General features: G+C 45.7%; 1 protein-coding gene across 1 annotated transcript in view; it reads left to right on the top strand.

Annotated features, from left to right (window-relative positions):
• ADGRV1 (adhesion G protein-coupled receptor V1) overlaps positions 1–12255 on the top strand; it is a 786618-nt gene that overhangs the window by 85307 nt on the left and 689056 nt on the right. The window contains exon 15 of the mRNA XM_033919809.1: positions 4013–4176. Within this exon, the coding sequence (XP_033775700.1) occupies positions 4013–4176 (164 nt within the window). The remainder of the gene's footprint in view (positions 1–4012; positions 4177–12255) is intronic.

Here is a 12255-nt window from a genome sequence, read left to right as displayed (position 1 = left end):
AAGGCGCTCGCTAAGGCGAGCGCCTTTGCCGCTCGCCTTCGCTGCGCGCCGAACGGCTGCGCGCCGTTGGCTCGACTCCTGTTATGGAGGAGCCCGGTCGATCTTCGATGACGCGGTGGGGGTGGGCGGAGCTACTCTCGCCGCTGCCCCGACAGTATTTTCACCTGCTCCTGCTTCCTTGGCTCTCCCCTGCCTCTCCTTCTCTCTTTCTCGCTTCTCCTTCGCTCCCCCTTGCTTCTCCTTCGCTCACACTGCTCTCTGCCGCTGACTCAACTCCTGTTATGGAGGAGCCCGGTCGATCTTCGATGACGCGGTGGGGGTGGGCGGAGCTACTTTCGCCGCTGCCCCAACAGTATTTTCACCTGCTCCTGCTTCCTTGGCTCTCCCCTGCCTCTCCTTCTCTCTTTCTTGCTTCTCCTTCGCTCCCCCTTGCTTCTCCTTCGCTCACACTGCTCTCTGCCGCTGACTCAACTCCTGTTATGGAGGAGCCCGGTCGATCTTCGATGACGCGGTGGGGGTGGGCGGAGCTACTCTCGCCGCTGCCCCGACAGTATTTTCACCTGCTCCTGCTTCCTTGGCTCTCCCCTGCCTCTCCTTCTCTCTTTCTCGCTTCTCCTTTGCTCCCCCTTGCTTCTCCTTCGCTCACACTGCTCTCTGCCGCTGACTCAACTCCTGTTATGGAGGAGCCCGGTCGATCTTCGATGATGCAGTGGGGGTGGGTGGAGTTACTCTCGCCACTGCCCCGACAGTATTTTCACCTGCTCCTGCTTCCTTGGCTCTCCCCTGCCTCTCCTTCTCTCTTTCTTGCTTCTCCTTCGCTCCCTCTTGCTTCTCCTTCGCTCACACTGCTCTCTGCCGCTGACTCAATTCCTGTTATGGAGGAGCCCGGTCGATCTTCGATGACGCGGTGGGGGTGGGCGGAGCTACTCTCGCCGCTGCCCCGACAGTATTTTCACCTGCTCCTGCTTCCTTGGCTCTCCCCTGCCTCTCCTTCTCTCTTTCTCGCTTCTCCTTTGCTCCCCCTTGCTTCTCCTTCGCTCACACTGCTCTCTGCCGCTGACTCAACTCCTGTTATGGAGGAGCCCGGTCGATCTTCGATGATGCAGTGGGGGTGGGTGGAGTTACTCTCGCCGCTGCCCCGACAGTATTTTCACCTGCTCCTGCTTCATTGGCTCTCCCCTGCCTCTCCTTCTCTCTTTCTCGCTTCTCCTTTGCTCCCCCTTGCTTCTCCTTCGCTCACACTGCTCTCTGCCGCTGACTCAACTCCTGTTATGGAGGAACCCGATCGATCTTCGATGATGCAGTGGGGGTGGGCGGAGCTACTCTCACCGCTGCCCCGACAGTATTTTCACCTGCTCCTGCTTCCTTGGCTCTCCCCTGCCTCTCCTTCTCTCTTTCTCGCTTCTCCTTCGCTCCCCCTTGCTATCTTTGTGCATTTACAATGGCCACAGTTTTGGAAAACAAAAAGTTCAGCACTCTCTAACTTACCCCCCCCCCTTTTATCAAGCTGCGCTAGAGATTTTTAGCATAGTCTGGCAAGGTAAGTGTTCCGATGCGTCAGAATATTTACCGTGCTGGCTTGTACTAAAACCCTCTAGCGCATCTTGATAAAAGGGGCCCTTAGTATGTATCTGCTTGTCACAGCCCTGCCCTGTCCTGCCCATACCCTTCCCACATTGTGGTATGCAGCCTATGCCTGCTAGGAGTGTCCCCAGAGCAGTGCACAGTTCGAGAGCAGACACTCCACAAATAGCTCCATTTAAACCCCAAACTGAGGAATTGGATGACTTTCCATCTCTGACCTATAGAGGGAGCGGGGAGAGCAGAAGTAGAGAGTTGCGCGGGGACAGAAATCCCACCCGTCCCCACCGGGGCCGCCGGACCAATCAGCAAGCAAGGCTTTCATCTGTGTACGTGCTGAGCTCACTGCTCAGCATGGCTATTTCCTGCCGCGACGCCGGACTTGTAAGCTGCATGCCTGCATCGCCAAAATTTAGGTAGGCTGTTTTCATCCCTGTGGGAGTCCCGTGGGCCAGGCGGCGTCCCCGTGGGAGTCCCGTGGGTCAGGGGGGCATCCACGTGGGAGTCCCGTGGGCCAGGGGGCGTCCCCATGGGAGTCCCGTGGGCCAGGGGGGGAACCCGCGGGATCCCCGCGGGACCTGCGGGATTCCCGCGATCCCCGTTCCCGTGCAGACCTCTAAGCAGAAGTGCAGGTTTCCCATCCCCCACACAATCCTAGGTTAGTTCCCAGGAAATCATTTTCTCCTGAGGGTTTGGGGCGTGGCTGCAGACTGTTAACCCAGAGAGCTGAGCTGTTGGAGAGGCAGAAGCAGAGACAGAATCGGAAGGAGCAGCTACAGCTAGAGGACAGGCAGCGGCGCTCAGGGCTGAGAGCTCTGAATGGCAGCCCCCATGTGGAATGCATGGAGTTGACTGAGGCTGGAGCGGAACTGCCTTTCTGCATGCCTGAAGTTCCTCAGGACATGGAGCCAAATGCTGTGTTACAGAATTAAGTCCTGCCCATGGAAATTTGCTGTTCCAGAGGCAAGTAGTTGGAATTGCCTAAGTGAGTTACTGAAACCTTGCTTATTTAAACTACTTCAAAGTTTTCTTTTTGGTAACCCTGAAGGAGCTGAAGAACTGTGAGGGCTCCTATGAGAACTGTGAAAGACTTCTTTTGTTTTTTTTTTTTTTGAGTTTTACTGTTTTCCCTGGGTAGGGGAAGGGTTGATCCAGTCACAGGCAGTGGGGTTTGCCCCGCGTTCTCAGTGGTGAGATAGAGGGCCTATTGTTGGCAAAGTTGTTACCACGCGGAGCACACTGCCTGGCCAGCACGTCAGCTGCTGGGAGGGTCAATGCCATAGCATTGACTCAGGCTGAAGATATCAGCACAAGAGACTGTTTTTGGTTTGAAGTTTTTCCAAGTGATTGGACTGTGAATTGGCTGGAGAGTCATCCACATCTTTAGGGAAGATTTGCCTTCTGTGTTTGGAACTCAGAGACTGTTTAATGATATATCTTGATTGTCTTTGGGATTATTCTTGTTCACTGAACATCCTGACAAGTTTGTGTTTTGTTTTGAACCGATTAATATGAAAGCAGGCAAGTTAGCTTGATTTATTTTGGTTTCAAGAATAAACCCAGTTATTACTCGAAGATTACCTACCTGGTGAGGTGGTGTTTTCCTTCTATTAACATTTCTTTTCCTTTCCTTGTGCTGCCCGCAACGGCTCACAAGAGTTTTTCTTGTCCCGGTGTCCCAGGACCCATTGCCCTGAGGCTGCCGGTGACAACATCCATAATCCTCTTGCAGTTATATGCTGTAGAACTTAGGCAGTAACATTGTATAGTAGCACATAGGTGTAGTTACACATGCAACTGCAAATTAGAGCAACCAGTGCCAATGAACTCCTATAAATGCCAAATATTAGTTGTTAGAATCGGTTTGTGCCTAATTGGTCAATTAAGTTATATGTGAAGCTAGCAGTATTCTGTGTAATAACTGGCAGTATTCTGCTTTGGTAACTGCGCCAAGGGTCTGTGTCTATATAGGGGGCCTAAAAAGTCAGCGCTAACTAGAACAACAGCGCAATTCTACAAGGTACTTGTACGTTCTATAGAATTGTGCTTAGTGCCTGTGTGTGACACAAAACTTAGACGCACCCATTTAGGTCTGCTTCAATGATATGAAATGAAACGAAGAACGTTAAGAAAAGTGCAGCATCGCTTGTAAGTTTCATGGCTCCACATCATTCTCTTCTTCTTGGTTGGGCTGAGAATTTTTCAGTGGCCCCTCATATAGTGAATATGCATCCTAATATTGGAACTGCTTTTCATAACTGCATTTTTCTCTTGTTTGCTTTTTGGCTTTCACATAATACCTTTTGTGTCTTAACTTTTCTGTCATGCCTCCAATCACTCCTCATTTCCCCTTTTTTTAGTGTTTTGAATTAAATTTTTCATTCTTGTTATTTTGGTAGTCTATAAGATTATGTTCTACTTCTGTTTGCAGCTAATTATGGAGTTATAAGAAAGATGGGACTTTTTGGAAATGTCACCGTAACATGGGCTGTTAATCCAGCAATTACCAATGACATCTATCCAACTCAAGGGACCATTCTCTTTGGAGATAAAGAATTTTCAAAAGAAATCACCCTTTATTCCCTACCAGATGAGGTAACAGTTTGTAACATGTGTGGTCAATTAATTTATGGGGAGTGAGGGGTAAAGATGTAGACTATATTACTATATGTTATATTATATGTTATATAGTAACTATACTTATGTTACTATATTCTTGCCCAGAAATAGCTAAGAAGAAAAATTAAAAAATAAAAAATAAAAAAATTTAAATTGAATCAGGTTGGGCAGACTGGATGGACCATTCGGGTCTTTATCTGCCGTCATCTACTATGTTACTATGTTACTATAGACCAAAGAAAATTCTAGATGTGTAGGGGGAGGGCTCTTGGCAGAATGCAGGTGAAGGCACAAAGTATGCATGCAGGTTATGAAATACGCCTAAGTGCTTACTTCACATATTTACTCAAGCTTCTGAACTAGTGTTAAATGCACATACTCGTATTACATCAAGTTAATTTTGTTACCAGACCTCAGACACCCAAGGCACTACTTGATAATTTTTTGTGCCCTTACTTGGGTGATAAATTACAAGCACATTACCATTTTTGAGCCTGTAGATTAAAAGATTCACATGATTAATGTATACGTAAAACCAAGACCGATGATGAACACATCACCCCTGTAAGTGCACGAAAAATTATCAAGTAGTGCCTTGGGTGTTTCAGGTCTGGTAACAAAATTAACTTGATGTAATATGAGTTTTGTTCTCCATTCAAGTCAAGATTGTTTTTGAACTGCTCAAGTTTTTCTGGTTAAATGTACATAGCCACGATTTGACTACTTTTTTGCTGGCAAAGGCAGTCTCCTGGTTAAGAACGAGTTACGTTTTTAAAGCTGTTAAGTCAGATTTGTATGTAACTCAGAAATTGTAGGATTTTAACATTCTTGCTGCTTACCTCTGCTCCCAGCTGACAAAAGGGCCAACTGTCCCTACCAGTGTTCCCTCTAAGGTACAGCATGCACAACCAAACACTGTTCTTAATGCGGCCTTGCATCATTCCAGAATCTTCTGCAAGAGAAGTGTAGGAGTCTATATCACTGGAAATACTGCTCAATGAAATCAAATTGAGACAGACACAACCACGCTCTTAAGTATGAATCGTACTTATGTCGGATGTCTGTAACTCGGGGACTGCCTGTATTTTATAAAGACACATTGAGTGGAAATTCATAAAGTCTGCCAACTTATATCCCTTTCTGACTGCCACATGACACCATGAACCTGGGCTTGATGGACATCCTGTGGGTGGACCTATTTCAGACACCCAGACAATGAGAATATCTATGTCGACTACCCTGCAAAATAGATGTGTAAAGTTTGGCACTTTAATGTCTTTATGGTAATTTTAGACCACAGACGTTGCAGTGCCAAACCCAACACACCTGAGGGCAAGGGGGCATAAGTCCTGACCAATGTTCCCTCTAAGGATTGATGAGGTGTGTGCAAAAAAAAATATGCATGAGCGACAAGTTACATACTCTACAAATTTATGAGCAGGCAAAGAGGACACATTTTTAAACAAATGTAGTTTATCCTTGTACTCCTTATGTAATTTTAATCATCTATGGATATGTTTGTATGTTTATTGTTCAAATGGTTTTATTTATTTCCACAAATTTATTTTTGTTATATGCATTGAAAATATTTGATATTGCGTTTAAATCAAAATCTCAATAAACTTGAAACTTGAAACGAGTGCCCGTGAGATTGTGGGAGGGTTAAATACTCAAAACTTAGAAGAATAACAATTTACTTAAAGTTTTTGCTAAGCCAGCTTTCTGGTATCTTTACATACAGTGGCATACCTAGCATGTGTAACACCCAGGGCCCATCATTTTTTGGCACCCCACCCCCCCATCTGTAAGAAAAACATGATTTGTGGTCGTACCTGAAATCATCCATACACAAAGCAACTAATCGCTACATAAAATCAGTAGATAAAAGACAAAGAAACAACAAACCCCAATGGTTTACTGAAGAGATCTCGCACCTCATTAGGGAGAAGAAAAAAGCATTTCTTTCCTACAAACGTACGCAAAGAAGAGAAACTAAAGTAGAATATAAGACCAGATCTGCAGCAGTCAAAACGGCAGTTAGGGAGGCCAAACTTCGAGTGGAAGAAACTCTGGCAAAAAACATTAAAAAAGGGGACAAATCCTTCTTTAGGTATATCAGTGATAGGAAAAGAAACACAGATGGTATAATACGCCTTAGACAATCGGACGGAAACTACGCGATGGCAGATTCAGAAAAAGCAGAATTACTAAATGAATATTTCTGCTCAGTCTTCACCTGCGAAGCACCGGGACACGGACCACAGTTGATGATAAAACAAGACGTGGATGACCCGTTTCAGAATTTTGAGTTCACACCTGGGGACGTCTACAACGAACTGGCAAGGCTAAAGGTAAACAAGGCCATGGGACCGGACAATTTACACCCAAGAGTGCTCAGAGAATTAAGAGATGTTCTGGCGGAACCGTTGGCAGTGCTCTTCAATCTCTCACTAAGTACGGGGAAAGTTCCGTTGGACTGGAAAACAGCCAACGTCGTTCCTCTACATAAAAAGGGATGCAAGGCTGAGGCTGCGAACTATAGACCGGTAAGCCTCACCTCAATAGTGTGCAAACTCATGGAAACACTAATTAAATATAAATTAGATACTATCCTGAACGAGGGAAATCTCCAGGATCCCAGCCAACATGGATTCACCAAGGGTAGGTCATGCCAGTCCAATCTAATCAGCTTCTTTGACTGGGTAACAAGAAGACTGGACTCAGGAGAGACTTGGACGTTGTGTACCTGGACTTCAGCAAAGCGTTTGACAGCGTCCCACACCGCAGGCTGCTGAACAAGATGAAATCGATGGGATTAGGAGAGACTCTAACTGCATGGGTTTAAGATTGGCTTAGTGGCAGACTTCAGAGGGTGGTGGTTAACGGTACCCTCTCTAAAATGTCGGAGGTGACTAGCGGAGTGCCACAGGGTTCAGTCCTGGGCCCACTCCTCTTCAACATATTCATTGGGGATCTGACTCAAGGGCTTCAAGGCAAGGTAACCTTATTCGCTGATGACGCCAAACTATGCAATATAGTAAACGGCTATAATCTACAGGATGCTATGGAGCAAGACCTGCGTACTTTAGAAAGTTGGTCCTTGATCTGGCAGCTGGGCTTCAACGCCAAGAAATGTAAGGTCATGCATCTCGGTAACGGAAATCCTTGCAGAACCTACACCCTGAATGGAGAAACTTTAACCAGGACTACGGCAGAACGAGACTTAGGAGTAATTATCAGTGCTGACATGAAAGCAGCCACTCAAGTGGAGAAGGCTTCATCTAAAGCACGGCAGATGATAGGTTGTATCAAGAGAAGCTTCGTCAACAGGAAACCTGAAGTCATGATGCCATTGTACAGAGCCATGGTGAGACCTCATCTGGAATACTGTGTGCAATTCTGGAGGCCACATTACCGTAAGGATGTGCTCAGAATTGAATCGGTTCAGCGGATGGCCACCAGGATGGTCTCGGGGCTAAAGGATCTCCCGTACGAAGAAAGACTGAGCAAATTGCAGCTCTACACTCTCGAAGAGCGTAGGGAGAGGGGAGACATGATTGAGACATTTAAGTACATCACGGGACGGGTCGAGGTGGAAGATGATATCTTTCTTCTCAAGGGACCCTCAACCACAAGAGGACATCCGCTCAAACTCAAGGGAGGGAAGTTTCGTGGAGACGCCAGGAAGTACTTCTTCACGGAGAGAGTGATTGAGCATTGGAACAAGCTTCCAGTGCAGGTGGTCGAGGCACGCAGCATCCCAGACTTCAAGAACAAATGGGATACCTATGTGGGATCCCTACGAGGTCATGCCAAGGGATAGGGTCACTAGGACTTGGATGAGCGGGTCAGTAGAGTGACAGTATAATTACAATTATACTTTAGGGGGGTCAGTGGTCTTAAGAGGGTGGGTAAATAGTGTGGGCAGACTTGATGGGCTATAGCCCTTATCTGCCATCATCTTTCTATGTTTCTATGATTTTTAGTAACAAACCACACGTCACACATGAATACCTAGGAAAAGGCAGCATCTTACATATTGCAGTGAGCAATACATCAATACACCCATTGTAAAACTAAACAAGCCAGACCAGCACAGATCAATCCTACACTGTCAATCCTAACAGAAAACCATGTCTTTTGAACAAACAGAACACAGAAAACACCTTCGCCTAGTATGGAATATGTCATCACAAACTAACCCCTCACCCTTTTACAAAACTGTAGTGTGGATTTTAGCCACGATGGTAACAGCCCTGACGCTCATAGAATTCTGAGCATCAGAGCTGCTACCACCACGGCTGGCGCTAAAAAACGCTCCACAGTTTTGTAAAAGGGGGGATAAAATAGAAATACACAGTTTCAACGCTCTAGTTCAGAGGTGCCCAAACTTTTTGGGCTTGCGAGCTACTTTAAAATGACCTACCAACAATAAAATTAAAAAACACAAAGCACAATATACGCTGAGAAAATGTTAATTATCATTCCTATTCTGGGTTTTTTTCAAAGAGGTCAAGGCAGATGACTCTATGCATTGTTACCTCAGTAACAACCATACAAAAATAGACAAATATACCCCCCATCCTTTTTATTAAACCACAATAGCAGTTTTTAGTGCAGGGAACTGCGCTAAATGCCCAGCGCTGCTCTCGACGCTCATAGGCTCCCTGCGCTAAAAAACACTATTGCAATTTAGTAAAAGGGGGCCATAGTGCAAAATATAGACAGCATATATAAATTCAGACACATTTTGATCACTAAATTTAAAATAAAATAATTTTTCCTACCTTGTCTAGTGATTTCATGAGTCTCTGGTTGCACTTTCATCTTCTGACTGTGCATCCAATTTTCTTCCCTTCTTTCAGCCTGTATGCTTCCTCTCTTCCAGACCTCATTCCCTCCCCTAACTTTTTCTTCCTCTCTCCCTGCCCTTTCTTTCTTTTTTCTCTCTTGATGCCCCCTTTATTTTTTTCTGTTTCCCTTCTGTCTCCCTGCCTGCCCCCTTTCTTTCTCCCTACCCTTCACAAAGCCACTGCTGCCACCATCGGGGGAAAGAGGCCCCAAAGCCACCGCCGCAACCATCGGGGGAAACAGGCCCCAAAGCCACCGCCGCGGCTGCCCCACTGGGCCGACCAGCATTCCCCCGACATCAATTCTGCCGTCGGAGAGGAAGTTCCGCCCAGCCAGGCAGCGATTGGCTGGCCCGAACTTCCTCTCCGACTGCAGCCTTAGGGCGGGTACACAGCTGGGGCGGACCGCCCCCCCCCCTTGGTAGGACACTGAAGATGTAGCAGCGGCTCCTCTCACGAATCCCCACCTGCGTCGGAAGTCCGATGCAGTCGGGGATCTTGAGAGGAGCCGCCGCTGCATCTTTTAACTTTAAAATACAGGCCACCACCGCCGCTGCTTCCTCTCACCTCCTCCCGCCCTCGAGTGAGCGACAGGGGAAAGCGTATGAGCGATGCCACTGAAAATAGTGAGCGATCGCTAATGCGCTCACCTTAGAGGGAACACTGGTCCTGACCTCCTCTCCTTCGATCCCCAAGAGACAAGTCTCTGATTGATGATGATTAGGATTGTCTCTTGGGGATTGGGAGGAGGGTTGGGGACTTGTGTAGATGTGTGCATGGGGGGAAGGGGGGGTCAGTGGTAAAATATGTTGTGACCATTCCTGTGCTGAGGGAAAAGGCAGCAAACAGAAGTGTATTGAAAATATTTTGCACCCCCAAAAAATATTTCCATAATGGCTTTACATTGATGCATTACAGTCTTGAATTGTAATTGTACATGTAGCACCTCAAAATCAAATTTTATCCATGACTGTATCATCTCTGAAATCGATGTGCTGTTCTCTTTCCAATAAAGGTGGGACATAGATTTCTCAGCATATTTTCTGCTTAACGTGACAAAGCTACAATTCATTTTTCTAAAACTCAGATGTCGTGTTAGCTCAGATATGCTACTTTGAACAGTATAAGCCGCATATTTATATGGATAGTATGAAAAGGTGCTTAGTTTTTCCATAAGAGAACAGCATCTGGAAAAGAGAATGCAATTACATTAGTGAATACCATTATAATCAGATTATCACCACAGATGGTATCCAGACTCTTCAGTCTCTCTTTTAAAGATTTTCAGAATGATACTCCTGCTCAGCAGTTTCTAATCCCCTTGCAGTATGTACACTAGGAGTATGCCTACTAAAGAATGTTAAGACCCATCATTAGAATAGCCTTACTGGGTCAGACTGATGGTCCATCTAGCCCAGTATCATATTTCCACAGTGACCAATCCATTTCACAAGTACCTGGCAAAAAGCCAGGTAGTAGCAACATTCCATTCTACCGATCCCAGGGCAAGCAGTGGCTTCCCCCCTGTCTGTCTCAATAGCAGACTATGGACTTTTCTTCCAAGAACTTGTACAAACCTTTTTTTTTTTTAAAGCCTAACTACACTAACCACTAGTGAGTTTATAGACCTATGCTTAGTGCCCGTATCTGTGACTGATATTTAAGTGCACCCATTTTGGCCAATGAAAACCAGGTCTAAATACCTGTGCCTAAGCTGTATGCAGATTGGGCGTATTCTATAACAGTGTGCCTAACTTGTAGGAACACCCACAACACACCCATTCTCATCCCCTAGCCATGCCCTTTCTTGAGTGTCACACACTAGAACTTATTTGTACTATTGCACTTGTAAATTAGCACCAGTTGGTGCCAATTACTTGTTAGTTGCCAATTATCAGCGCTGATTAGCTTGTTATATAATTTAAGTTGCATGCACAAATTAATAATGCACACCGATCTGCAGCACAACTTTGGTTGCACTATATAGAATCAGGCCCCTAGTGCTGAAAAATCATTCTTTTGGTACCCACTTTTTACGATCCTAAATATAGGAATTTAGTAAAATTTTGAGTAAGACATTTTTAAGCACTGAGCCCTAGTAAGTTTTTTGAGGAGGCCAATTTAGATGCATAACACTCAAAAGGGTCCCTTTTACTATGAAATGCTAAGAGATGGGTTTAACACACATTTATGCAGGCCTTTCCCACACAGTAAGCCCGATTTCTAGCATGGCCAGGAAATAGGGCTTTTTAAAATTTGTTTCATTAATGACTGTGATGTGTCAGCATTAACGTACAGCCATTAAAAAAAAATTACTGTGGGAGTACTTACCATTACCTATTTTAAGTGGCAGTAAAGGATCCCTGGTTAACCGTGCGCTAATCAGTTATTGTGCAGTTATGTCGATACACTAATTGGTTAGCACAGGAACACTCACTTTCTGACTCTGATATGCCCCCTCAAAAAAATTACAAAAAATCATTACTATATACTTAGTGAGTGCACATGCAACAGCTAATAGGGAATACTTTAGTGCAGTGTTTTTCAAACTTTTTACACCTATGGACCGGCAGAAATAAAATAATTATTCTGTGGGCCGGCATCGGTCCGTGGACCGGCGGTTGAAGAACACTGGGCTAAGTCGTGGGCCAGACACTGCCCTTCTCTACCCAATCTCCACCCCAGACCCCGCTTCCATAATAATACTAATTGTAACTATTTTTTCCATTCATTTTTCAAAGATACACAATATAATCTTTTTAATAACACATAATGGTTAACCACAAAATTAAACTACACAAAACACACTGACAGCAGATGTAAATTCTCAAACTTGACATAATTCAATCACTAAATTCAAAATAAAATCATTCCCCCCTACCTTTGTTGTCTCCCTCCCTCCATGCTATGCCTTACCTTCTGGCCTGCTCCCGCCTGGCCATTTTATGCTGCCCCCGGTGTTATCTTCAGGCTGGCTCCCTCTTCCTCACTGATGCAGTGCACAAAGCTGTGGGCAGTGGCTCCTTGCATGTCCCGTGCCTCATCTGGAAGCCTTCCCTCTGACGTTGCAACGTCAGAAAGAAGGCTTCCGGTTCAGGCACAGGACGCGCGTAGGAGCCACTGCCTGTGGCTTTCTGCACTGAATCAGTGAGGAAGAGGGAGCTGGCTCAAAGATAATGCCGCATTGATCGCACCATGGACCGGC

Source organism: Geotrypetes seraphini, chromosome 1 (assembly GCF_902459505.1).
Source record: "Geotrypetes seraphini chromosome 1, aGeoSer1.1, whole genome shotgun sequence".
In the NCBI taxonomy this organism is placed as follows: domain Eukaryota; kingdom Metazoa; phylum Chordata; class Amphibia; order Gymnophiona; family Dermophiidae; genus Geotrypetes; species Geotrypetes seraphini.
Note: the sequence above shows the minus strand (reverse complement) of the source record. Positions and strands in the feature narration are given on the sequence as shown.